Source organism: Agelaius phoeniceus, chromosome 10 (assembly GCF_051311805.1).
Source record: "Agelaius phoeniceus isolate bAgePho1 chromosome 10, bAgePho1.hap1, whole genome shotgun sequence".
In the NCBI taxonomy this organism is placed as follows: domain Eukaryota; kingdom Metazoa; phylum Chordata; class Aves; order Passeriformes; family Icteridae; genus Agelaius; species Agelaius phoeniceus.
In genome coordinates, this window is record NC_135274.1 from 2,788,443 (window position 1) to 2,814,551 (window position 26,109).

At 46.2% G+C, this 26,109-nt stretch overlaps 1 protein-coding gene across 1 annotated transcript; it reads right to left on the reverse strand.

Moving 5' to 3' along the window:
- Window positions 1-368: 368 nt before the first annotated feature.
- On the reverse strand, window positions 369-21,596 carry KLHL6 (kelch like family member 6). Its single transcript, XM_054639242.2, has 7 exons — window positions 21,269-21,596; window positions 16,435-16,600; window positions 10,850-11,299; window positions 8,513-8,750; window positions 4,953-5,155; window positions 3,679-3,892; window positions 369-1,343 (listed from the first exon to the last, which is right to left on the reverse strand). The coding sequence occupies exons 1-7, from the start codon at window positions 21,526-21,528 to the stop codon at window positions 1,042-1,044; spliced, it is 1,833 nt and encodes a 610-aa protein (XP_054495217.1). The 5' UTR covers window positions 21,529-21,596; the 3' UTR covers window positions 369-1,041.
- Between the last annotated feature and the right edge of the window lie 4,513 nt (window positions 21,597-26,109).

A 26,109-nucleotide genomic window follows, 5' to 3' on the forward strand; every position in this document is an offset into this window, starting at 1 on the left:
GGCGTCCCGGGCGTGACCTCTTCAATGTTTGTTTTTCTTTCCCTACAACTGACCCAGATGCTGGGATTTGAGACTTGGGCCCTCCTGGCCCGTTGAACATTTGCCCCCTCTGGTACAGCGTGTGACAGTCGCATGAAGCAGGCTGGGAACAGTACCTGGAACTGTTTTTCTCTGCCGCAGACTGTTTGGTCCGGTTGCGTTGCAGGAAGCCAAAAGCCGTGCGGAAAACGCTGGGAGCGCAGTGCCACCCTGTGGGGATGGGGACAGGGATGGAGCCGCGCTCTGCTGCTCGCCTGGGCGCAGGAATGGGAGGGGAAAAGGCTTCCAGGCACAACAGGCACCCGGCACACAACAAAGGAAAGGGAAACTTCGGTTTGGCCTGTTTTATTTAGCAAACAGCCGCAGTGAATGTTCCGTGGAAAAAATTAGCGTTCATTTACATTTGCAGCCTGTGCAGTCTCTTTCTTGGGAATGACAGCAAGGTTTGCAAACTGAGATGGGTTTGTTTTGGTCATAACAGAACTGAAAAACCAACAAAGTATCTTCAAACAAACAAACAAACAAACTGGTTCAAACTTAATCTAATGTGCCAAACACTGGGAGAAAAAAAAGCACAGCTTTGGAAGACACAACGTTATGACCTACCAAAGTTACAAATATTTAATTCCAAAAGCAACTTCTCTTTTTTCACTAGTAGGTATTGCAAATCCAACTTAACACAATAAATAGCTGACCAAACTCTAGGACCAGACTGAGCCAGTTCAAGCACATTCCAGGGTAGATATAGCTGGGAAGTAAATTTCCCACCTACACTTCTTTGCCTGATTCGAGGTATTGTGTTGGCAGGAGTAAACTAGAGCTGGTCCTTTGTTTTTCTGTGGAGGGAAGGAATTAAGATAATTTAAGGATCTAATGTACAAACACAAGGACTGAGCATATATACAGATACCCGCAGAGGAGCTGTGGTGCTGCTCCCATCCATTGCTCCCCAGCTCAAACCCATCCTCACTGCAGTCTGTGCCAGGACAGAGTTCCTGCGGGTCAGACAGAAACTGCCCCGGGCACGATCTTACGGACGGGCGTGTAGGACTTCCTGAGGGTAACGCTGCCGTGGTGAGACACCCCCCGGGGCAGGACGCACTCTTCTGTCAGCTTCTGAGTTTCAGGGTCCCAGCAGAGCACTGTTGCAATGACTTCGTTCTTTTCATCTCGGCCGCCGGTGATGAACAGCTTGTTGTTGCAAGGAGAGATGCCACAGCTGGCTCTCTCGTGGGTGAACTGAGTCACCAGGCACCATGTGTCCTCCCGGGGGCTGTAGGAGTACAGAGCCTTCATTGCCCCACCTGGGAAGGAAATGGACATCGGTTTGCACTGGCCATTCCTGTAAGGGATTTTAATTCAACCATCCACTTCAACGAGACTCTGTTCCTGACATTTGTAAGAACGGTTTGTGCCCCAAAGCCAAGAAAAAACAAGGTCACAGGATACTTTATTGTTTTGAAAGCCTGATCTGAAGAAGGCTACTTATTGTTCATAAGGCTGTGGAATTTAGGGCCAGAACAAACTGCTGTGATCCTTCAGTGTGACCACAGTGCACCTAACAATAGATCTTTCACATACCTGCTGCTCCAGCTAAGGACACAGCTTCAGAAAAATGCTATTTTGTTTAAAAGTACTTAGATCATAGAGGACCAGCTGTAGTAAACCATCACTGCTAGAAATGGGAACAGGATTTTTCTACTCATTCCTCTGTCCATCAGTCCTCCTTCTTCCAGGAACTGACTGCTTTCAAAAACCCTTCCTTGTTTAGAGTTTGTCAGACTGAATCAATAATCTTTCTATGGGTTTGTTAAACAGAGAGTTACCTTCAGTTTCTCTGTGTTTCCCAAAACTGAAGTTATTAATGATTCTTAGTAAAGGTTCTTAGTGCACCTTTTCAATCCTGCAGTGTCCTTTTCTCTTGAAAAAAATGGTCAATACCTCAATTCTCATGAAAGGCTATGAAAATATATTCCCTCCCGAGACTACCAGCAGCTAAATGGTTCTTATTCTGAAATTTGCAGGCACTGAATGGGTCTTCTGTATTAGCTGCACAGAATCACAGAATTGTTAGGGTTGGAAGAGACCTCTGGAGATTATCCAGTCCAACCCCTCTGCCAAGGCAGGGTCACCAGGAGCAGGTTACACTGGAATGCATCCAGGTGGGTTTGGAATGTCTCCAGATAGGGAGACTCCACAGCCTCACTGGGCAGCTGTTCCAGTGCTCTGCAACCCTCAACATAAAGAAGTCTTTCCTCAGGCTGAGGTGGAACTTCTTAAGTTGTAGTTATGGTCATTGTTCCTTGTCCTGTCCCTGGCCACTTCTGAAAAGAGTCTGGCACCGTCCTTCTGGATAGGGAAACCTTGAACCTTGGTCTTATTGATGAGGTGCAACAATGGCTGGCATCCTACCTGCTGGCAAAGTGAGCATTTATCTGTGGTACTTAGAACAGATGCTGAGTTTGACAATACTAGTGCAGTACCTGAGGGGTGATCAAGTCTTTCAGAGGTGACATAATTGGAACTGAAAACAGACTTTGTTAGTTGTGGTGATTCACCTGGCAGTTGGTAATTCATCAGTCTGGGTCATTTGATTGCTTTGGATGCAGTTACCAAATGCTCTTTTATCTTTTAAACTTCAGATGGGGCTGATTTCTATCCAATTGGAGTAGATTTGTTTCTCAGATAGATAAACAAGAGATTTACTAGTGGATGTTGCTGTCTGAAAGATGCTGAATGAATGTGACTGGAGTATCATGTCCATTTTATCAGGAGTTATATCAGCTAGCCCATAAGTCATGTGTCTTCTCTCTGTCATCCTGTACAAACAGGGTGAGGTCAGCTCCAGTGCTGAGGACAAGCATGAGGTATTTTTGTACACAAAAGGGGTGTGTGTGTGTGTGTGTGTATATGTGTACACACATGCAGATTATAAATCTCCCTCCAGAGCACTATTAATTATTTGGTGAATACTCCAGCTCTATGCCAGCTCTCAGCACCATAATGATTACATTAAATTCCCTGCAACAAAGCTGAGAGAGGGAGGGGAAACTTTTCAGAGCTCCTGTTTTGGAAACAGATGTTCTTCTTTTCTTTTGGTTTTCCCAGTACCACCTGGAGATGTGTGCAAGCTTTCTCCTTCCCCCATAGATCAACTCAACCATCAAACTCTTGTTCTTCCATTTTTTCTTCCAGTTCTGGTGATTGACTGAATTAACCCCAAGTGCAATCTAGTGAAGAGCTCTGGGTCTTTGGGCCTCAGTGGCTCTGCTCCTCTGACCTGCTCCTAGTACTTTTATCCCTGCATAAATCCTGTATGCAGTGGGTTGTGTAATGCCCCTGGAGAGGACAGAGGACATGATGTAGCCATGAGATCATGCCCTTGCCACTATGAACACATCTTTGGCTGGCTTTAAGCTGTCTCTGGGCTAGCTCCAGCTTTCCAAGATAGCTGCCATGCTAACAGGGATTTTGTCTTGGTAACCTTTGCCTACTGTTTGTGAACATCCTGGATTCCCACCCCTTACTAATCTCACCGGGAAGGGCCATCTGATTACACTCCATGTGGGTGAAACTCGCCGAAGCACAGGACCAGGCCCTGCTGGGTGCAGCCAAGGAGAGCCATGGTGCTGCACTTACCCACCACGTAGATGTGGTCCCTGAAGCTGGCAGCATTGATGCACTTGGCCTCCACGGGCATGGCAGCCCTCAGGCTCCAGGCGTTGGTGGCCGGGTCGTAGCACTGCGTCTTGTCCGTGGCCAGCTTCCCATTGGGGCCCCCCCCAATCACGTACAGCTTCTTCTTGTAGCTGGCTGCTGCAAAGGAGCTCACGTTGACCATCAGGGGAGCAGCCTGGCACCAAGGACAATCGTTAGTAACCATGGGAAGCAGTCAGACTGATGCCCACGGGGAGCATTCGCTTTTTAACAGCTGAACTGAAAAAAAATTCTCTCATGAAACAGAGCCAACAGACTGTATTGCTAGCCCCATTCCTTCCAAACTTCAGGAACTTCAAGAAATCAATGTAGTTTAAGTTTCTAGTATGGGGAAGGAGCCTGCAGAATTTTCAGTCAGGCATGCCTTTTTAAGCAGAGTTCAGAAGACGATGTTTCTAAGGATAAGGGAAAAGAATGTTTCAGCTTTTTCTTAAGACTGCAAAAACCCTTAATAAAAATATGTTATGTTCAAATGCTGAAATTAAAATTACTTTATCAATAATTCAAAAGCTAGGAAATATTAGAAATGCCCAAAATCTCCTTTGCATGCTTCCATGCATTGCAAAAAAGCTCAAGAAATTTGTTTGCACTGATCTTGCTACTTGCAGCTGTGATTGTTAGAGTCATCCACATTGCTTTGTATAATCCAGAGACAATGGGTTGTATCTGCTGTTATGATGCCTAATCTCATTACTGTCATGGATTAATTAGTTGCCTAATTCTCTCCTCTCATTATTTGAAGTACAGTGAGTAGAACTGGGTGGGAGGGGAGTGGGTTTAATCTTGTTTACCTTCAAACCTGTACTTTAATGTATAACCCATACTATATATAAGGCACAGCTTGATAGACACATTTTGTATACATATCAAACATGTGTCAGAGCAGTAGTTTTCAGCCTGTGCTCTGGCTCATACATACTATATCCTTACTCCTTGATTTATGGACTATTAGCTTTAAAAGCCAACTAAAAATTTGAAAGTTAGGCATTAGATGTCTCACAGGAAATGATTGGCTGGCAACCCAGGGATTTTTACCTTCTAAAGGATATGCATTTCTATAGAAAAAAAAATAGGGTTTTTAAAGACCAGAAATACTTAAAAGAATGCTACAAGATCATTTTGATGAATCCAAGCCCTAAGATTTTCTGAATAAAATATTCCAAATAATTAAAATGTTATGTGATGCAGCCTCTTACCTCTGACCAGCAGTTATGAAAGGGATCATATGCTTCCATGCTGTTGATTCTCTGCATGCCATCAAAGCCCCCAATGACATAGACTTTGCCACCCAACACTGCCATTTTATGTCTCCAGCGCCCAATGTTGAGATACTCAATTTGTATCCATTTGTTGATGGAGGCATTGTATTTCCAGACATCATGCTTTGTTTCTTTGCCACCTGTAGTGTACATGACATGTGTAAATATGATAGCACATCTTGTATTTGTTTAAAAACTCCAGTAGGCTTAAAATTAAGTGTGTTCTCTCACAATGGAAAGTAAATCCTTATTACTGATTGTTAACTGGTCCTGTTACAACAGAAGAAAAATTCTGCATTTAGAAATTTATAAGTTTAATTAATAAGTTATAAGAAATTATAAGTTTACTTAATAGTGAAGGAAACTGAACAATTTCTACAGCCAAATATTCAGTGAAGATAAATCACTGTTCCTCACTTTACCAGACCACAACCACTTTCATTTCAATACTGAGTGCACAACCAACCACACAGCAAGGTGACATGCAGGAGATTTTTGTGAACACCAGGGCTTTGCAGAACTGCTGCAAAGGGACAAACAAACAAAGGTGTTTTAAGTAAGGTAGTGAAGGATGCTGCAGCTGGTTGTGCCAAATCCCTTGAAGACAGGCATGCACTGGAAAACTGCCAGGTTGTGCAGGGCAGATCCAGCCAGCCCTGTGGTTTGCATCATAAAGCAAAAAACCTGAACTCCTACCAACAACAGTCCTGCAGGACTTGCAAGTTTTACTATTAAACCCTGGGACCATATGGCTGGGATCTCATTTTTGTGCCTCTCCTTCTGGTCTCTTTCTCTACAGACTTGGGTAAGCTTCATATTTATAGCTTGAAGATCAAAACTGGACCCTGCAAACTCATTCTAGAGCTGACCTGCAAGTGGATCTTTGCTTGTGCTAAAGCAGAGAGCAGTGTTTTAAACGGGAGCTGTTGTTTCCCTACAGCTTCTGGTGTAACTGTAATACAAACAGATCTAGTTAAGCCTGAAACCACATTTACAGACTGAGTAGCTTATTCCATCATCTGCAACCTGATTAAACATTTGCTTCACTGGTGAATATACTGAAAAGAGAATTCGTATTCCATTGAGAAAATGTCTGCCTTCATTGGTATTCTGTAGTGCAGACAGATCACTGCAAACTGATGGAGCCTATCTCTGGGCCAAATAGCAGATTGAATGGGAGATAATTAGCATGCTAGAAAGAGTCGTTTGTAATGCTTTTGTCCCAGTATTTTTCACATGTATGTGTTGAATTTTATTTGCACTCAAATAGCTGAAGTGGCCAAAGGGCCTGAATGCAGCATTCATGGCTACAATGGGGCTGAGAGACTGCAGGTGTTCCCTTTACTCTCCCTTGAAATTTCCCTTCGACTTGAGCTTGTGCTTTCCTCCACAGGCTGAAACTCATGTGGTAACTTGAGAGCTGGACCAGTGGGTGAATTTGCTGCACATCAGGGGACAGGGAGAGATTTTTGGATGTTTATTTTGTTTCTATTTTTCCTCTGGACAACAATTCTTTCTAATTTGAAGAGAAATTGTACCTAAATTAGTAAAAGCATCAGAATGGTGAATGATAATTCAAGTCATTTTTAGTTATGCTGCAAGTGTAGTGTTTCAGGCCATCCAGTCAAAGCATTGAAACTGTTTTGGGGAAATCATGATCTAACAGTAGACATAATCTTGTGCAAAGGACTTTCCTACTTTTGAGATGCTAAAGGAGCAGGGAAGACTCCAGACTACCAAGATACAGAGGGAAATGAGCACATGGAAAGGGAGATGAAGTTAGGAAAAATGAAAGTCATGTTAGAGTAGAAGCAAATTAGAGGAGCTAAAGAAAGAAAACAAAAGTAGAAGGACATGCAGGAGGAAGTAGCTGTTTAATCAGGATTGAGACACTAATAATTGGTTTAGCTGAGAAAAACGTGCTAATGGCTTTGGTCCACTCAGCCTTTTATTTGTGTGCAAAGGGCAAAAAGGTGAAAGGCAATGAGGGAATGGAGAGAGGGACTCAGAGATATGAAAGTAAGCAGAGAAGGAAGAAGGAGAAGCTGTGAGAATGGAAGCAAAGGGAAAGCCAGCTTAGACTCACCACAGCAGGGAATGTTAGCCTGGCCTGGAGGTAGCCTGGATAGAACATAAAATAAAAGTGGAGAAGAGACATTGGAAAAGATGTCAGGAATAAAAGAATGCAATAAGCCGTGAAAAAGAGGGAAGAGTTACAAATTGAAGGCAAATGGAAAAAAGACCTCTCAACTCAAGGGTATGAAGGTGAGGGGAATATTCCCTAGTTGGAATGTTTGACTTAGGTTTCTCTGTACAGCTACCTTGTAACAGAGGGGCTAATGCCAGAAACTCTCTACGGTGGACTGAAAGGAAAAAACCTTCTTTATTTGTAGTTATGGAAACAGTAATCTATTTCTTATTCCAGGATAAAGTTTTAATAAATGTTAGATTGGAATGAAGTATCAAAATTATGTGGATTCCCAAAAGAAAGAATGCAATGGAAGATATTTGAATAAAGGCAGTGGACCACTATTCACACTTAAGCAAAGCATTCACACTTTGGCCTACTCTCCTCCTTTCTACTCTTGTGTTTCAATGGAGTATAGAATCTGGTGGGCAGTTTTGCAGAAAGGAAGTATTCTACCTATGAAAGCCCTGCTCTGTATCATGGCCTGTAATGCCACAGTGATGAAAGGCTTGCTGTCACTTTTCCTCTGGAAGCAGAACAAGATCATCCAACTTGTTTTTTGACAGGCCATCAAAAGCAGCTGTCAAACTGGCTAACAAGCTTGATTTTAACATTTTAATTGTCAGAGTAAATTCTCTGTAGCTCTGGGATCAAACCCCTGTGTGGAGCTCAATTGTATTTGTGTGGGAAGTTAAATACATCTCCTGAAGCTCTTGGGATGATGATCAAGCACATGAGTTGTCCAGACCCACCCTGGGTGTCTGGAACATGGGATTTCATCTGGCTTTGACAGTTTATACTGCCAAGATAATAACTGTGGGTGGGCAGGTCTAGAGTCCTCTGTGATGGCAGCTTTCAGGGGGCAGCCAAACATCAGTGACAGTTCCCTGCAGGTTCTTGACTGACTTTTGCAGAATGACTCAGATTCTGGCAGGACTTTGCTAATGCATGTGGAGCTTCAAATGAACTCGTCACGAGAAGATGCTGAAGTAATTTGTCATTTCATGTTTGGTAAACCGTTCCCAAGAACCTTCCTGTGACCTTGTCACTGCTTAGGGTGCTGCCCACATGTACCTATGCACATAGATCAATATTGTTTGAAAAGGAATCCTGTGCTCAAATCAGAGCTAGGCAGTGTCCTTACACATCCAGTGCTCTCTGCAGCATGTCCAAAGCCAAAACATTAAAATATCTGCAGTGCTTAATTGTTTCTAAATCTGCCTCAAGCATGGTCTTGATAAAAGCTGGAAATAATCATGAGAACACTTTGCTCCCCTCTTGCACTCCCAGTCAATGTCTTGTTCCTTACCTGATATGTAGACTTCATTTTTCAGAGTTATGCATGCAAACTCCACCCATTTTTTATTCTCATTCTCTGGCTCCTGCTCTGTGATTGGTAATTTTGCTACTTCCAGACGGCTTCGCCTCAAAGGATCCAGGCAAGTCACTTCTGCTACAAACTTCTCATCTTTTGTACAGCCCCCTATGATCATAAACACCTCAGACTGGAACTCGTGCATCCTGGGCTTGGTTCTTTCTGTAATAATCTAAATGCAAGTGAGACAGCGTGAGTACACAGGGCACTTACACCTACAATTACAGAAAGGCCAAGTGACCCTTTCTTTGATTACCTGTTTTTCAAATCACAGCAGGCTTACATCAACTGAACCAATTAGCCAACGCTTTCTAAGTTGAAAGCCTGAAAAGCATCCTAGAAGCATTCAGTAGAGGTTGCTGTGTCCTTCTTTCAGCAGGATTTTTCCAACTCTGAACTTAGATGCTTTTGCCTACCTACTAAGATCCTTCCCTTTTAGGAATTACCAGATTGGCACCAAGAGCTATGCAGGTGAGCAGTAGTGACAAGGCTGGGTGCATGTCAGGTAGCTGAAAAGGACAGGTTTTATTTGGGTTGACAGTGAGGGCAGGGTAAGGGGGCCCCAAGGTTTGTATATGCCTTGGGGAGCTCAGAGAGAGCAAGACTGCAGTTAATTCTAGCAGAAAATAAGTGCTCTCATTATTTGTCCTGAAGAGATATGTTAGTGTCAGAACAATAACAATTCTCAGCTGTGGAGGGGTTATTTTTATTTGTTTCTTTGTGTATAAGCTCTTACCTCAAGCCAAAATTAGAAGACTTATTTAAAGCCAGCACCAAGCTCTGAAATGTGCTTAGCTCTAATTTACTGCTTGTTGGCTCAGTTTATTGACCAGGTCTTTGTTTTAGGGACACTGGAGAAGTTCACTTGCCAGGTAGATGCTCGCCAGAAGCAAAGAATGCAAGAGTGCTTGGAAACTTGTGTTCTCCTTGGAGGAAATGCTTGCAAACAAGACCCACAGGTTAAAAGTGTATCAGGAGGCAACTTGCTTAAAGTTTTACCTCTCTTTCTGCTTTTACCATGTTTCTATAAATCGGTATCATTTATCCATATTAGAAGATATTATCTACACAGACACGAATCTTGCATTTTGACCATGTCCAGATAATGAATTGGCACATTTTTATGGAACGTGAGTCCCGGAACTTGCCAGCTTCCAGGACTCTGTTTGAACCTGTCTGCCACCATTGCCAGGCGTCAGCCCCGGGGGAGGGCAGCTGGCAGGCAGCCTCCTGCGGCTGTCCCTTTGAAGATGGGTGTAATGCGTGTTCAGCCCGGGGCAACGCTCCTTTATCTGTCCGCATGCACCTGACAGCACTGCTCAGTGGGACAAGGCTTGCCCAGGGAGCTCCCTCCGGACTGGCCGGCACTGCCCCGGCTCACCGAGCAGTGTCTTACACAGTCACCAGCACAAGGAGCTCGCCGTGCCGGTGACACAGGTGACACATCCGCCGTGAGTGATGAGCCCACAACGCCCTCCTGCCCTCCTGGGACTGCACTGAGGAGGGACACGTTTCCTCACACACTCAATGAACTTTGCTCCTGTTGTGCAATCTGACCTCTTGGTTGCTCTCCCCTCTCCCCCATATCTTGGCCAAGGAGATGTGACTGATACCCAACTTTCCAAAGGAATGGAAGAACCTGAGATCCACCACAGCCTGCACTAAGTCAGGACAGGACTCGACTGGGTGTCAGGATTAATGTGTCTCTTTGGGTGCAGGGACCTCTGCAAATGGCAGATGGGCAGTGTCCTCTCCTCTGCAAAGACACTGTCTTCTTCATAGGAGGGAGAATATTTCCTTTATGAAACATTTTCCCCATAAGTAACAGGGGAAGATGTTACCTATTCACATTTGAAAGAGTCATTACAGATTGTGGCACAGTTTGGTGGGGAAATTATTCCTCTTTTCTTAGGCTTGAAGTAATAGCTGAGAGGGTGAGGTGTCAGGGCTAACACCATTTGCCTTTTTACTAGGCAAGCTACCTGGGGTCTTCATTTAGCAAGAGAGTGTCTGAAGGGTCAAGCTCAGATGTTCATAAAAAGGAAGCTGTGCACTTTGTTTTAAAACAAACAACCCACCAAACTCTTCTGAACTGTCTCAGACAGCAGGATAAATTCTGAGGCCCATTTTGACTTTTCAGTAGCACCAGTTAGTGGAAATTCAGTGTGATTACATTTTTCTGCCCCATGGCACTGCTCCTTTCAAATCAATTTTTGAGCTGAAGCATGAGACATTTACAAAGAGTGGCTAATACCTTCCTGTTTTACTCACCTCATTGCCTGACAGATGGTACATTCTTGCTTCTTGGAGCAAAGGAAAGACATCTGGACACTGTCTAATGAGTTGATCAGCTTCAACAGTCTCTACAAAATACCAAGGGTCCAAGAGGGGCAGCCGGACGTTCTCCAGCACGTAGGGCAGGAGGGAAAACCGCTCGGACTCCTTGTAACGGACCCAGCTCATCACGGTTTCGAACACCTGCGCCTCCTCCGTGACACAGAGCTCGTCGCTCTTCAGCGTGCTGCACAGGATATCTGCCGGCAGCTCCAGGAACTCCTCGTAGTTCAGGACCTGGGTGAAGTTCTGGATAATGTAGTTCTGTACCTGCTGCTTGAGGCTGTGCAGGGAGTGGGCATCGGCCAGCCTCAGGATGCCAACGCAGTTCTCCGGCTGCAGTGCTTCGGTGAGAAAATTGGCACAAGCATCTACCATACGCAGGAACTGTGGGCACAAAAAGCTTGTATAAGTACAGAAGGGTTAATGAAAACCATCACAGGAGAGCTATGGAGCAACTAGCCATGCCCAATACAGCAAAGAGCTGGGGGAGACAAGAATTGGATCATCTGAGCACAGATCTGCAGTTTGAAATAAGAATTTCTTCCTCCCACTGCTTTTATTCCCTCTGCATCCAATTGCTCCTTTCCCCTCTTGCAGGATGCAGAAGACCTGTGACAGGTCTTGAATTTTACTTGTTTCACAAAAGGGTTTCCTACTATTCCCTTTTCCTCCATGAGATCTCCAAGCACTGGCAATCATGGAATTACAAAGCACAAATAAGGACCCCAGGCATCCAATTTGCTTCCCCTGCTTCATCTTGCATGTCAGCTCAGACCAGCTAGAACAGAGTCTGGGTTTAGAGTGAAGGTGGCTCCACTGTCTGCATTTATGCTCCCACCATCCAAACTCCAAATGCATCTTGTGAGAGCAGTGGGAAATGAGCACCAAGGTCTGGGAGGTTTGGAGCAGTGTGCTGCCCCAGAAGGAATAGACAGCAGTCCTACACTGGGGTGAGTGGCAGGAAGAGATTGACCATCAGCAATTCTTTTGAGATTCCTAACAGACAGGACTTTCTGGCAAGAATCTGTTGTGGGGGAGGCCTTCAGAGGGTCTAGTGACCTTTGTCATCACCATTGGCTGAAAAAAATATTGATATGCATTTTACACATAGCGTCTCCTTAATCAGAGAACTGGCTGTGTTTACGTTCAATAAGGCATCACAACTACTGTCATAAATTTCCTTGGCAAAATAACCCCACCTGAGGTCCCAAATGCATATATTCTGGGCCACAGGTGCCTGCGGGGTATTCCTAAAAACTGTTATCTGAGCTGGATTGCTGATGATTATTCAGGAATTGAGAACCAGTTTTGGGTAGAACTGATCAGTTACAGTGCTTCATCCTAATGGATTTCCCATCACCTCTGTAATTTCAGGTACAAATACTGCCACTGAACAATGCAATAAAGATGGGTCAGAGCTAATGTTTTGCATTTCCATCTGTGCTTTTTGGGTTGTTTTTCCATTCAGTGTCAGCAAGCAAACCATTTTAACTCATGTTTTCTCACTGGGGAAGGTTGTGCAATAGTAACTGAGGGGCAAAGAGGAAGCGAAACGTTTTTAAACACTGTAGTATGTAGATTTGTTTCAGTAATTAGGGTAGAATCTTCCAGACCCGTCGGTGTCGTGTTGACATATTTAGAGTGTTTATCAGAGCTGAGCGATCGCAGACGCTGTGTACAGACTGCCTGGTTCCTGTTTTACATTTAGATGTGGTCAAAAGTTTAGAGAAATGCAACTGACTGATGAACGAGGCTATGTGAGGTCTCAGAATGTGTTGCCACCACTGAAATTAATTGTAATAAAAATATATCAGTGGCCATGGTGGCACCGTGGCACAGCTCAGTGGCACCGTGGCCCCTGCCACATTCCCCTTGCCTGCTCTCAGGGCTAGCACGAGGCAAGCACTTTGAACTCACCAGGGCATTTCCTTGAGGATCTGAAAGGACTTTGCCACCAGGTAGGCTTCAGACCTGAGGCAGGTTAAGCATCAGCCTTATTAAGCTTATTAAGCATAAGTATTCAAAGTTGTCAGTAATGAGACACAAAAAACCCCAAACCTAGCATTTGCCAAGGTCATTCATCGAGTCATCTGTGAGTCTGGGAATAGACCCCAAAACAACATTCTCACAGCCTGCAGCAAACCTCAGCAGAGTTCTCTAATTATTTATACATGGCTTGTTAAGCGCGGTGCTGCGGAGGTGACAGGGAGGTGCACGTTGCTCTCACGGCCAGCAGGCCCCACTCCCTCACTGCGGGGCTGTTTGTGGCCAGGCAAATGCAGAACTGCGAGGTGTGGGTGTGAGAAACAGCCCTGCTGAGGGCTCCACCAGAGAGCCTGGGCTGCTTGGGAGCGAATCAAGGCAGGACTTTCCCTGGTTCTGCTCCTCATCTCTGTGCTGCACTGACTCCCCACCACTGCATTCATTTAGACACTAAATTCCCCCCAAAACTCCCCCAAAACTTGCTGGGCATATGTCAGTTAGTCCCAGGAGAGCAGGTGGCTGACTCAAAAGAGCATCAGAAGACAACCCTGAGCCTCTGCTTCATCTGCTCTGATTATTCTGGCAGAGCTCTGAATTTTCTGTTTGTCCACTGTGAGTACCCCTCCTAATGCCAATCCAGGCATTTTAAAAGCCCTGTTTCTTCAATAAGTTTGTCCTTCTCCTAATACCCATTTGAATCCAGGTTCTCACTTGCTAGAAACACCCCATACGCTTACTTGGCGTCCAGTTGGCTTTCACTCTGACTAGTAAAATTTGTTCTCCCCATATGAGCCTTTGCTTTGATTCAATGGTGGAGTGTAAGCAGTGCCAGCAGCCCTGCCTCCAGCTAGAGCCCCCAGAAAGGGAAGGGACTGGGGACTGAAAGGTCTCTCATTCATAATCCCTCTCTGCATGCAGCGCACTGTGGGGCTGCTCCTGCACCCTGCAGCTGGTGACCCTCAGCTGTGGCTGAAGGGACAGCCCTGTCCCGGCTCAGCGGTGACACCTGCGCCCCGAGGGAGCCCCGGCCAGAGCAGAGGGGCACAGCCCCCCTCAGGGCTGCTCCTGGGGAATGGAAGCCATCTGAGCCCCGGCCAGAGCAGAGCCAGCTGAGGGGCACAGACCCCTGCAGGGCTGCTCCTGGGGAATGGAGGCGATCTGAGCCCACCAGAGCCGGGAATGGAGGAGATCTGACCCTACCAGAGCCAGCTGAGGGGCACAGCCCCCCTCAGGGCTGCTCCTGGGGAATGGAAGCCATCTGAGCCCCGGCCAGAGCAGAGCCAGCCGAGGGGCACAGACCCCTGCAGGGCTGCTCCTGGGGAATGGAGGCGATCTGAGCCTGCCAGAGCCAGGAATGGAGGAGATCTGACCCTGCCAGAGCCAGCTGAGGGGCACAGCGCCCTGCAGGGCTGCTCCTGGATCTGAGCCCCGGCCAGAGCCAGCTGAGGGGCACAGACCCCTGCAGGGCTGCTCCTGGGGAATGGAGGCGATCTGAGCCTGCCAGAGCCGGGAATGGAGGAGATCTGACCCTGCCAGAGCCAGCCGAGGGGCACAGACCCTGCAGGGCTGCTCCTGGGGAATGGAGGCGATCTGAGCCCCGGCCAGCCCTTCTCCCACCGGAGCTGCCCTGAAGGTTTTTGGTGGCAAATGGTGCCCTCCTGTCCAAGCATGGCCTGCAGCCGGCGCCCTGGCTCTGCCCTGCCCAGGGACCTCAGGATGGCTGTCAGGTAATTCCCTTGAAGTGTCTTGCTCATCTAAAGTGGATTAAGCCAGGGATGAGGGGTGCTTTGGGGTCAGTCAGGACATCAAGCTTCAGCCATGCCCTGAGGGCAGAGCAGCCCTGCTCTGCTCAGAGGGGGCAGCTCGGGGCATCCTCCACTGTTCCCACTGCACCTGGCATTTCCATGGCAGTGGGCATCACAGCCTTTGGCATTTCCATGGCAGTGGGCATCACAGCCTTCGGTGACAACACGGTTTCTCTTCCATCTGCTCAGAAGCCTGCTTCCCTCTCACCATTTCTTTGCTTCCACCACCACCCTCACCCAAACCCTGCTGAGGGAATGGGTAATACAGTGGTTCCCGGGGGGGCAGGAGCAGTGTAGGCAGGTCTGGAGGTTGTTGCTGAGTTCTGGTGAGGGAAGCAGGGCTCCCTGCCATGGCCCTGGGAAGCAGCTGGGATCCTGACCCTTCCCAGAGTGAAAGGATGAGCGGCTGTGCAGGCAGTGTGGGTGGCAGAGGCGGCTGGGCGGGATCCAGGGTGGGCACCAACCTTGCAAGTGCAGTGGCTGGGCAGTCACCAGCCCAGACAGAGGAGGTGACTATTGAACTCATGTTGCAACTGTGCTTTAGGTGGAAAAAATTTGTCTGGCTCGCTTGAGGGTGAGGCTTAGCTGTTCAGCTGTTCCAAACCCTTCACCTGCTTCCCCTACCGTGGCAGGGACACCTGCTCTCTCCAAACAGCCCTCCACCTCTTCCTACTGTCAGTTTTGACTGCATTTGGTTAAAACTTACTAGAAGGGAGTAAAGAAAGGCATAATTACATAAAACTTTTTCAAAAACAGTTTCTATAGAAAAGGAGATAATTTACATTGGAATATCTAGACTGCAATATTTTAGCTGGGAAAAGAGCCTGATGCCCACCTGGCTACAGCCTCCTGTCAGGGAGTTGAAGACAGCAATAGGGTAGCCCCTGAGGGTATCCAATTTGGGTCCTCCTTTTTAATAGAGTCCCTTTTAAATAGGGTCCTCCTTTTCTCCAAACTGAGCACCCCCAGCTCCCTAAGCAGATCCTCACAGGACTTGTGTTCCAGAAAGCAGAGTTCCAGAACTGCAGAATTTCCATGTAAGATTCAAGAATCTGAATTCTCTCATGAACCACAATGGTCACGGAGTTGGGTGTTTCTTGCCTTCCCTAATGAGAGGAATGGACACACACACACATTGGCACTTGGCAGGTTATGTTGGTTACAATTTGTTAGCAATTTGCAGCATGGTACCAGACACTGCAATTTGGTAGACCTCACAGGTGATTTACAGGACACGTGAACACCTCGTGGACCAAAGGCTGAGTAACGCTGCCCAGCTCTGGCCTCCCACAGGTCCCAGGCCATGACTAAAACCCTTTACATCATGAGTTCTACAAAGGAGGATGCTAACTTTGGCTGGCAAGCCTCCATCTCAAGGCAGGGGAGACAGAGAGGCAAAGCAACTTCCTGCTCTGGCCAGCCATGCCAGCTGCTGCCCACTAACCCTTCTGACTGACCTGAAATTTGGGGAGCACTGCCAGGCAGGCAGGCAGCACATGGGAGCAGCTCTTGGAGGCACAGCCAGCCTGTTTTCCTGTTTGCATGGCACTCAGCACAGCAAAATTCCAGTACGTGGCTGCCACTGCCATTTTTTACCTTAATGTAAGTAAATATGAAGCAAAATGCTTGCAGAACCCATGAAATCAGAGAAGTTTGCAGTGTGCTGACCAGGGTAAGATGTGGTGTTGCCAGAACAGAGAGACTGGGTCAGTGCCTCTGAGTTATCTGTACCTGAAAGAGGCTGGCAGCTTCCAAGACTTTCTGTACATTTTGCTTTGTGATGAGCATCTTGCTGGTGTAAGTGTAGTCCAAGAGTATATTCATGGTTTCTGCATCAACTCCTTTTAGTATGATCTTCTCCTCATATTTCTCTCTTAAATCATTGCAGAACATGGCCCTGGAAAGAAAGGCATTTATCTTTTACTGCATTCCTGTTAGGATGAGGCATTCTGAAAACATTGGGCTATTTAGATTTCAACACAGAATACTCGGATTGCTTCATATTTTATGCAATTACTCCTGTTGAAAAGAAACAATAAAATCTCTTTTTGTTGCTCTTCTACCTCTGGACTCATGAGTTTGATAAGTTTGATACACACATGATGGATTCCTCTGTGCTGTCCTCTACAGCAGACCTGGGGCTCCATGGCAGCAAAAGGCATTAATACCAGTGGGGGGCCAGGGGAGAATGGCTTATGGATTTTCTTCTCATTTAGAGTCTGACTTTTCTTCTGCTAAATTTTGGGGTTGTAGATTTGGTACCTCTTGGCTAGAGAAGCAATTGAATTTGCATGAATTGGAACTACTGTTAGGCACAAAGTGCAGTGATTTCATACATGTAGATAGCAACTCTTCTTTGGTGGATAATACTGCAGCTGAAAGGTGACCACCAGACATACCTTTGGCACTAGGCAGATATTTCATGTGGGGTATAAATCAGAAATTCTCTAAGGGCTATTTTAATCCATTTTGCATTGTGACAGCTGCAAGACAAACACATACATCTTCCTCTGCAGTTTCAATTCATAGATTTAAGTATTTCTTCCATGCTTTTTGGTTTTACTTAGGATTTTGATCAGCCCCTTCTTATTCACTGCATTCAGAGAACGAGATGTCACATCATTTGGAATCTGTCTCAACAGATCAGAATTACATGAGTCCACTTGTAACTGCATTGGTGAAAAACATGTGCAGATCTAAAGTGTAATTAGAAGCACTCTTTACCCTGCATTCCAAGCCTTTCTTTATTAGTCATACACAATGTTGACAGGACAATGCAACCTGGGAAATGGCTAGAGGTCCCAAGTCTTAGGCCATGCTTTTCTTGTAAAAGAAGTGCCTGAATTAAGCTGTCTGATTGACACATCTTACTGGAACCAAGACATAAACAGATTTGATTGCCAAGCAGTTAGGCACGATGAATGGCAAATGGATGGAAGATACCAGCTGCTACTTGCTCTAAGAACTACCTGTTGCTTACCTCAGCAGAAATTTTATAGCAAGGTCTTATTTACCTCAGTGTGCAAAACTGCCTCTGGATAGAGAGGCCTAACTTTTGAGCAGGAAATATGGGCAGAGAAGTTACTTGTCAGAAAAGTTGTTCAGTCAAAATTCTCATTTTTCTTTCACTCATCTCAGCTCATTAGAGGTTTTTGCTTTGCTGCCCTGCCTAATGGTCCAGCTTCTGCTGCTACTGAAATCAGAATATTTCAAAGGCACTTAGACAAACGCTCCTTAACTTCGGTGACCACAAGACTGGGATTCATTTAGCTTCTCTCCCTCTGGCACTGTCAAGTGATATAAGAGCGGATGTGTGGGCAGGGACCATCTGAAAACAGCAGCCCTCAGTTCCAGCTTCTCCCTGGGAATGGGTTTCAGCACGGAGGGGAGGCTGGCACAGCAGAGCTGTTCCGGTCGTGCGGGATTGACGGGTGCCGGATGTTTCATCTGATCGAGAACCAGGCTCAGTTCTCCTGGAGGGTGCAGGTGGTGTCTGCTCTTCTTCCTCTCATCTCTTAAGCTGGTGACTCCAGACTTGTCTTGACCCATCCCTGTCGGGGAGGTGAGAGTCTCACTTCTGTCCCACAGACCGGAGTGTTTGCTGGGGTCAGTCAGAGATACCCAGGGTGACACTGCCACTGGCTGCTCAGAAACCAGCCTCAGCATTCTGCTGGTGCCTGTGCACAAGGGTCTGGTCAAAGTGCTTTGGCCTATCTGTCTCCTAATCTTTGTAACTGGTTTAGAGCTGCCATCCACTCCCAATTTTGTAGGGTGTGGATTGATGTAACGTGGCTGTGAGCTGCAGAAATCACACCTCTAAAGCACGGTGCTCTCCCACCAGTTCTCTGCTCTAGATCATGGCAGGGCTGAATTGGGCAGTGCTGCACAAGAGAGCTGACTGCTGTGGCCTTCCTTCTGCTCAAATGGAGTGGTTCTCATTCCCACCCTGTGTGCTGGCAGGGGGAACACCTGACACCACTCAGGCTGATCAGACTGAGCTTCTCTCCTAGGGATTAAAATGCTGCCTCTGAATCTTTCTGAACTTACCCTCAGGAGGCTCTAAATCCTTCAGATGTGGTTACTAATTCCATTGTATGTTTCCCTGGTTCTCGTCCCTGTGTAATTCTAAACTGCACCTTTAAACCAACAGGTACTCTAAGAAATGCACATCTGAATTGAGGGCCCAGTGCCAAATTTAGATACCCAAAAATGGATAATTTGAGAAAAAATTCTAAGTTTTTTCTAATTTAAAATCAGAGAAATCTCAGTAAAATAAATGTTGGGTTGCAGTTTCATGAAGCACTTTTTAAGCACCCTCCCACACTGAATGCTTGTGCTTGGAATTATGAACCTGACTTCAAACAACCATGCTGGAGCTCGAGGATGCTCTGGAAAATGGCTTCAACCTCTCCCAGCCCCATTCTCCCACTACTCTTGGGCAGTGCAGGATTAAAGAACTACTGTTCCACCTTAGTCAGCTGGTATTTCTCTTCTCTGCTTTGCTATCATCATGGAGAGTTAATGTTCTTATGTCTATGGGTGCAGGACATTGTAAGAATTAGCCTATCTGCTCTCCAGCAGTGCTGCAGAAGGCCTAGAAGGGGTTAGCTTTGTTTAAGTGCTCCAGCCAGCTGCTGTGGGTTGCCCACACTGTGGCACCCAGCCTTCAGGAAGGGGTTGTGTAATGTGCAGGGGAATGAAGCCCATGAGTCACTGGGTCCCTTTGCTTTGCTCCTGTGCATGGCTGTTAGAGGTCCTCTCATAGCATGGAAAGTACTCACAGGAACAGTGGGATTTAAGAATTCCTTCTTTCTCTGGGGCCATGCAGCTTCCAGAGAGTTATGGCAAGATGAATGAAGGCTCCTTGTGAGCAGCAGAACCAGCAAAGCTCAGTTCCCTGAAGACTTGCGTCCTTCTTTTCCTCCTCACAGTAACCTCAGCTTCCCCTTCCTGAGCCCTCCATTCTCCCTCCTTATTCCTCTCACACACTTCAGGGTCCCTCCCAGGAGCTCAGCTGTGTGCTGGCTGTGCCCAGCAGGGCAGGGCAGTGTGGTTGTTCTGGGCACTGTGTGCTGGCTGGCCAGGACACCCTGCCTGTTACCTGCACTGAGGGAGCCAGCCCAGCATCTCTCCTCTCCTAGCTGCAGACTTCCATCAAAGTCATGGGAACTTCAGGTTTGAGATTTCCATCCTGTGCCAATGTGATTGAAACTAACCCAAAGGATCATGACAAGAGGCACTGGCAGACAGTGAGATGTAATAAATCCCAGTTCTGTGGGAAGCCAAGCCAAACAGAAGCACCCAGAGGGGCAGACCCTGCACACATGTGCAGATGCCTTGGGATGGGCTCACCTCCAGCCAGGTATCCCCCCTCCTTCCAAGGGACAGGCTGTAGCTCAGGAAAAGCTCAGTGGAAAGCTGGCCAAGAGCTGTTCTCATAAAACTATCTTACCTGGTTTTAACTGGGAAGTCCTTCTGATTGCAGCACCTTTACTTATAGTGAATTTGGGGGTTTTTGTCAAAGTATCATTATGATAATTTTAATTTGTGCATCTGCTATCCATTATGCACACAATGCTGGTAAGGAATATTTGGGCATCTCTGCTTTTAGCTGTATATTTTCTCATATGCAATAAATATAGTGTCTCTGTAGAAATAATACCTGTCTCCAAATAGTCACAGACACAATCTCTATTCTAGATTAGAAAAGCAGAACTGTTCTGGCACTACTAGCAAAGCTTACCAGACTCCATTAAAATTAGCTTTCTGCTCATGTCACAAGTGGTCACAGGTCCTTTTTTCTCATGTTTCCTCTGTAGCTGTTCAGTCATCTGACCACTTTAGCGGTAAAAAAAAGAAAGAAAAAAATCCCAGCCATGCAAATGTGATTATCTAAATGATATTGTCTAAATGATAATGGAAAATCTGTGCTAAAACTGATACCAAGTTCCTCTGTGTGTTTAAAATTCGTTCTTGTTGGCCAGTAGTCTCAGATAGAATATCTATTGTATTGAAAGAATGAAAAATTCAAGCAGACCAAAAGGAGACAGTAAAGTGGCAAAATTGCTTTCAAGGAGATATTTCCCATTACAACTGATTTCCAGATGGAAAATTCCTTCTCTTTCTTCCTCAACAATTTAATGCAGTATATATTTTTACCCCAAAATGGTAACAGGAAAAATTAGCAAGTTCCAGAAACCCACTCCTGTTTCAATAAAAATACCCTGCAAATTCCTCTTTGCCCAGGTCCCAAAGGGACAGGACAAGTGGCTAAAGATACTTGGTTAAAACACCCTTTTCTCATGCACTTGTCTGCCAATATTCTGTCTTCCTTTGCATGCCTCCAGTAGAATTTTTGAGTGCTGGTATCAGAACTCCAGCAAATCTACAACTTGGCACCTGCCTTATTTAAGTCTCCAACTTTGAAAAAGCTGGAAGACATAAGGAATTAGAGGCTCACTGCGAATTTGCAGACTTTAACTCCCAGTTTGCACTCCTTGGAGACCTACAGTTCAAATCTGAGAAGCAAAATAAGTGTATTGGTTTTGTTTGTTACAAACCTTACCTGAAATAATTGCTTGCTGCAGCAAGGACCACTCGGTGACAGGAGAACTCCCTGCTGTCCACGCACAGGATGACGTCTGTGAGGGAATTTTCAAGGCGAAGGTTCTCAAGGCCATTCTGGAGCACCAGAGAGAGACCTGTATCGTCAAACTTCACCTTTTCACCACTCGACACTTCCACCAGGTCCCCCATTTTCGTCGAACACTCATTGTTCAAAGAGATCTCGGGCTCCTCAGAGCTCTTCTCCAGCGTGTCCCCCATTTTCTGGCCAGCCCCGTCTCATTCTGTTGGTGCTTCAATCTAAAAAGAGCTCCTCAGCTTTGGGCAAATCACACTGCAGAAGTTGGGCGGATTTCCTGTCCAGAGGTCTCTGCTTATCTGTAGCTGTCACACACACATAACAGGAAGCCTTGCACTTTCTCATCCTGTTAACACAAACAAAGGGTGGGTTTTTTCAGTGATTTTCAGGCAGTATCAGCGTGTTTAGAAAGGCCTTAAGATGCCTCTGGATGTGAGAAGATTACAAGTGACAGGGAGAGCCTGCTTACCACCCTCAAGCCAGTGCTTCGCTGTTATCTGCTGGTTGTATTGATAGGTGCAGCACATGCTTATCAAGCACTCCTGGTGGACTGGGCTGCTAAGGAAAAAAGCAAAATATTTTATATTACTTTTTCCAGGTATGTGGGTATTAATAATTGAGCTGGTTTGGGGTTTGGGTTTGTTTTTTAGTAATATGCTTGCATATTCAGAAAGCCCTCCAAGTGGACGTTTCTGTCCCTCATGACTTGTTAGCTGGCAACCATTGCATGGCTTTTCTTTAGGGCTAAACAGGCACAACTCTCTCAAGGACATGGACCAGCATCAAAGATCTCACAGCTGACAGTCTTCAGGCTGCAGTGCTGGGCACAGGGATGTGGTCCATGCCCTGCCATCAGCTCTGACTAGCAGTGACAGCTCAGGGAGAGAGCCTGGGGAGCAGTGTACCCACCTCATCCCCACCATCCTCACTGATGGGCGTAGCCTGAGGCACAGCTGCATCTGACTTGTCCCCAAGACAGACACGTGGTGGGACCAAAGCTGCACATCTGGCAGTGGGGACACTGCAGGGCAGCTCTGGGGCTGAGCCTGCAGCATGACAGGAGCACCCAGAGCACAGTGCTGAAGGTTTCACTGTCACCTAAGGGTGGACCAGATCTACTTGGACATCACCTAGATGAGAACCTGATCCAAGCTGATAAGCAACACAGCCTACTGAGAGTAACAGGGCAAATCCCCGGCTTGCTTAGGAAACTCTCACACTGGGAAGTAGAAAAGCACACCTCTATCTCCCCCTGAGAGGAATGTAGGACCAGTCCTCACCTTGGTAGCTTGAGTGCTAACCAACCTTGTCTTTGTGATAATTACTTCTAGGAATCCTTGTCTGGCCAATCCACAGGTTCTTACTGTGTGTTTGGTTTCCTCTTTTGTCTCCAGCTTGTAAAGCTGAGCTCACAGTATTATGGGAAACTTGGCTTCCCCTCCTTCCAGAAGGAGGTGAAAGCAGGGTCTGTGAGAGTCAGATTGAAAGATGAAGAGGAAGGAAAGCAAAAAATATCCTGCCTGCTTTCCTCTACCTCCTTGAAATGGAGTTGTCTTCATTTTGTACAGTCTCTGCAGCCCTTTGGCTTTTTCCTTTCCCAGCTGATTTAAATGTACTCCTGCTGCCTTTTGTGCTGAATTTTGCTAATGAATGCTTTCTTTTCTAGAGCCAGCCCCTTCTTTCCCAAATACTCCTGTAGGAATACAACAAGAAAATTAAGGAATCCCCTCAAAAGTACTAGGTGTGCTTTAAAATCACAATGCTTTAACCCTATCTTGGGCTAGGTTCTCCTTGTTTATCACCACGACTTCTGACCTTTGGGAATTCATCTTATCAGGCTTTTCTCTGATGGTGAGAGGCTTCACATTGAGCTTATCTGTTAAAGCCAAAGCTGAGGTTCCGCAGCGATCACTTGATTCCAGTTGCTGAGGCTTTAAGCAAAGCATTAATAATTGTGAAATTGAAGTAAGTCAGTGTTGGCTGGGAGTGCTGGGAACGGAAACCCTGCAGTAACAAGGTCGATGGCTGTGGTATTGTCAGTAACTGCACTGCAGGAAGGACCTCGGCAGCTCAAGGAACTGTTGACTATTAGTGGCAGTGATCATTATCCACAGTCTGTCTCCTTCTGTGCCATTGCTAACCCATATGGTATATTTTTAACCCCTAATTTATTTTTTTTTTCTTGACAAGGACCTCCTCTCCTTTATTCTGTTGCCATGGTGTTGTGGTTTAACCCCAGCCAGCAGCCCAGCCCCAGGCAGCTTGCTCACTCCCCACCAGTGGGACCAGGGAGAGAACTGAGAGGACAAAAGATGGAGAACTCATGGGTTGAGATAAAGACAGTTTAATGATGGTTACTTGGGAAGAATGAAAATCTGTGCCCTCTGTGCCACACATTGGGCTGCCTTGTATTCAGAGATCCCCTTCCTCAGGGGGTCTCTGCAAATGTAGTAGCTAGTTTCATTCTTTGGACTAGCATGAACACAGTGCTGAGGTGAGTGTTGTGTCTTTGCAGGTATAAGGGAACAAAAAACCCAGCAACCAGGCAGCTGCTCTCCTGAGGTGCTCTGTGGCCCAAGACTGCAGTAGCAATGTTATTTAATCCTGGGGTAAATCCAGCTTGTTACTTCATGGTAGAAGCTTCCAGATACATTCTTCTATTTGGCCTTTAGAGACTTGTTCTGTCTGCACTCTTATACTGTTTCCAGTAAAGAATTACCTGCTTGCTAAATGAGCACTGAACTGGTAAGAGCTGAAGGCTTGTCTGTTCATGACTTGTTTGTCTATTGTCTTTACCTTAGGAATACTGAGCTGCCCTGTGTATACTCTGTATCAGCTTGAGAGAACTGGCTAACTGGCTGGAATTACTGTGTCAATAATGTATATCCTTCACTTGTGTCATAGCAAGTTTACAGAGCTCTGTAACATCACAGGCTGCTGCTGGTACCTATGAATCTCTGCACAGTACATTTGAGCTGAGTTCAGAGGCTGCTTTCCATCCTGCCATGGCTTCCTCACCTCTGTGTCTTCTCTTCCCCCTTGACCATGCTCCCTGTTTAAATGTTGATCTGTAGCCAACAGCAGCCCATTTTCCACCGTCTGTTCCTGAATCCAGGATCTCATCACTGTGGCATTTCAGCACTGGAAAGTTTGACCTCGACAGATGACTCTGCCTACACTGGCCAGGAGTCCTGGTTCCCATCTTGGAAAGTGAAAGATTCAGGTGGTCCCAGGAAAAAGTCATGGACTTGGGGCCACAACTAAGAGGAGTAATGGAAGAAATCACACCCACCAACAATGGATCAAGAGCAAGGAGCTGAGGCATTCTTTAAACAAAGGCAGAAGCATAGGAACCTATTTCTAACAGTTCTTGTTATTTGTTTTGCTTCCCACATCCTTGTACTTTAGCTAACAGAGCTCTTAGGGACCAGATGAGTCTGAGAGGAACCAGCCATGAAACATGAGAGTGTGTGGCTGCCTCAAGGAAGAGGCCAGACAAAGACAGGCAGGAGGTTGTCTGGAGTGAGAAAGAAGATGCTCAGCCATGCTGGTATCAAAATGGGATCTGGAAACCTCCTACTCTAAGTAGTGAGCAGGTTGCTGAACTTGCAGACGGCAATGAGTTCATATTTCTGACCTGGAGCTCATACAAAGTTGTCCTTGTTGTTTGTCTTCTTCTTATTCCAGACCACGTCCGTTTTGCTGCCACAAGTGATACTCCAAGTCTGTGTGTTCTGTGACCCAGCGGCTTCAGTTCCAGGCAATTCCACTTCTTGCACTCCAGACAGCTTTCAAAGCTGAAGCCACACAACAACACATTGACGTCTCCAGGCCTCACCACACTTCCTGAGGGCTGTGGAAGGCCCTTCCTTCATCTGAAAGAGCCTTTTTAAAGGTGCTGGCCTCTAAGAGGGAAATGACACAGTAGCAGTAGAAAGGTCTTGGCAAGGTTTGGACTTCTTCAAGTAGAAAAACACTGCAATTGCTTCCACTGTACATCCCAAAAGCACTGCAGGAAACACCTCAGAGCACAGAGGGCCCTGCTGGGTAGCAGAGACAGTTCCTTGGTGTGGGAGCAGGGGTGGGGACTGCAGCTGGACACGTATCAGGGCTCATCTTACCATCAGCTGTTTTCTAGCACAGTGCAAAGCAAGATAGCTGAGGCCTGAGATAATCTTGTCAACCCTGGAAAGTTGCTGGATTTTTGTCTGTGTTTTCAGTACATTGGGATAATGTTCACTAGCTCAAAATAGCATGTTCTTAATTTAGCTATGGGGGAACAAATGGGATTTCAGTTTTTGAAATTACATACAGAACTTTTGGATCAGATTTTCTGTAAACTGCAAACTGGAATCTTTGTTTCCTTGCAGTTTACTTCCTCTGCTGAACCAGCACCACCTTCCATTTCAAAAACTGCAGCTTGAGACGTCTCATATCCCTCCCTCTGGGCAGCTGCACTTGTTCAAAGTCAGCAAACAATGGTGATTTTGGGAAGCTGGCCTGTCTCATACCCTCACTCTTGAAAATTATCTCTTATTTAGAGAGGATTGCAGTGCTATTCTGCCGTGCTGCATTTATTACCTGTCCATCTTTTGCTCTCAGAGTGATTTTGCATACATTTTAAGTCACTGGGATGTTTCTAGAAAAACTGCTGCTTCCATGCATTGTTTTCTTGGGAACAATCAGGCATTGTGCTAACAATCCAGATGAGTGACTCCAAACCATGCTTTCACCTTGTATAACAGAGAGGTCCCAGCTGACCA

What these genes read in the sequence shown, in the direction of transcription:
- KLHL6 (XM_054639242.2), bottom strand. Translation starts at nt 21,528, where the DNA reads ATGGGGGACACGCTGGAGAAGAGCTCTGAGGAGCCCGAGATCTCTTTG. An exon ending in AAGCTGCCAGCCTCTTTCAG is followed by an intron (nt 11,300 to 16,434) that starts GTACAGATAACT and finishes TTGTGCCCACAG; the next exon opens with TTCCTGCGTATGGTAGATGC. An exon ending in TTCATAACTGCTGGTCAGAG is followed by an intron (nt 3,893 to 4,952) that starts GTAAGAGGCTGC and finishes CCTTGGTGCCAG; the next exon opens with GCTGCTCCCCTGATGGTCAA.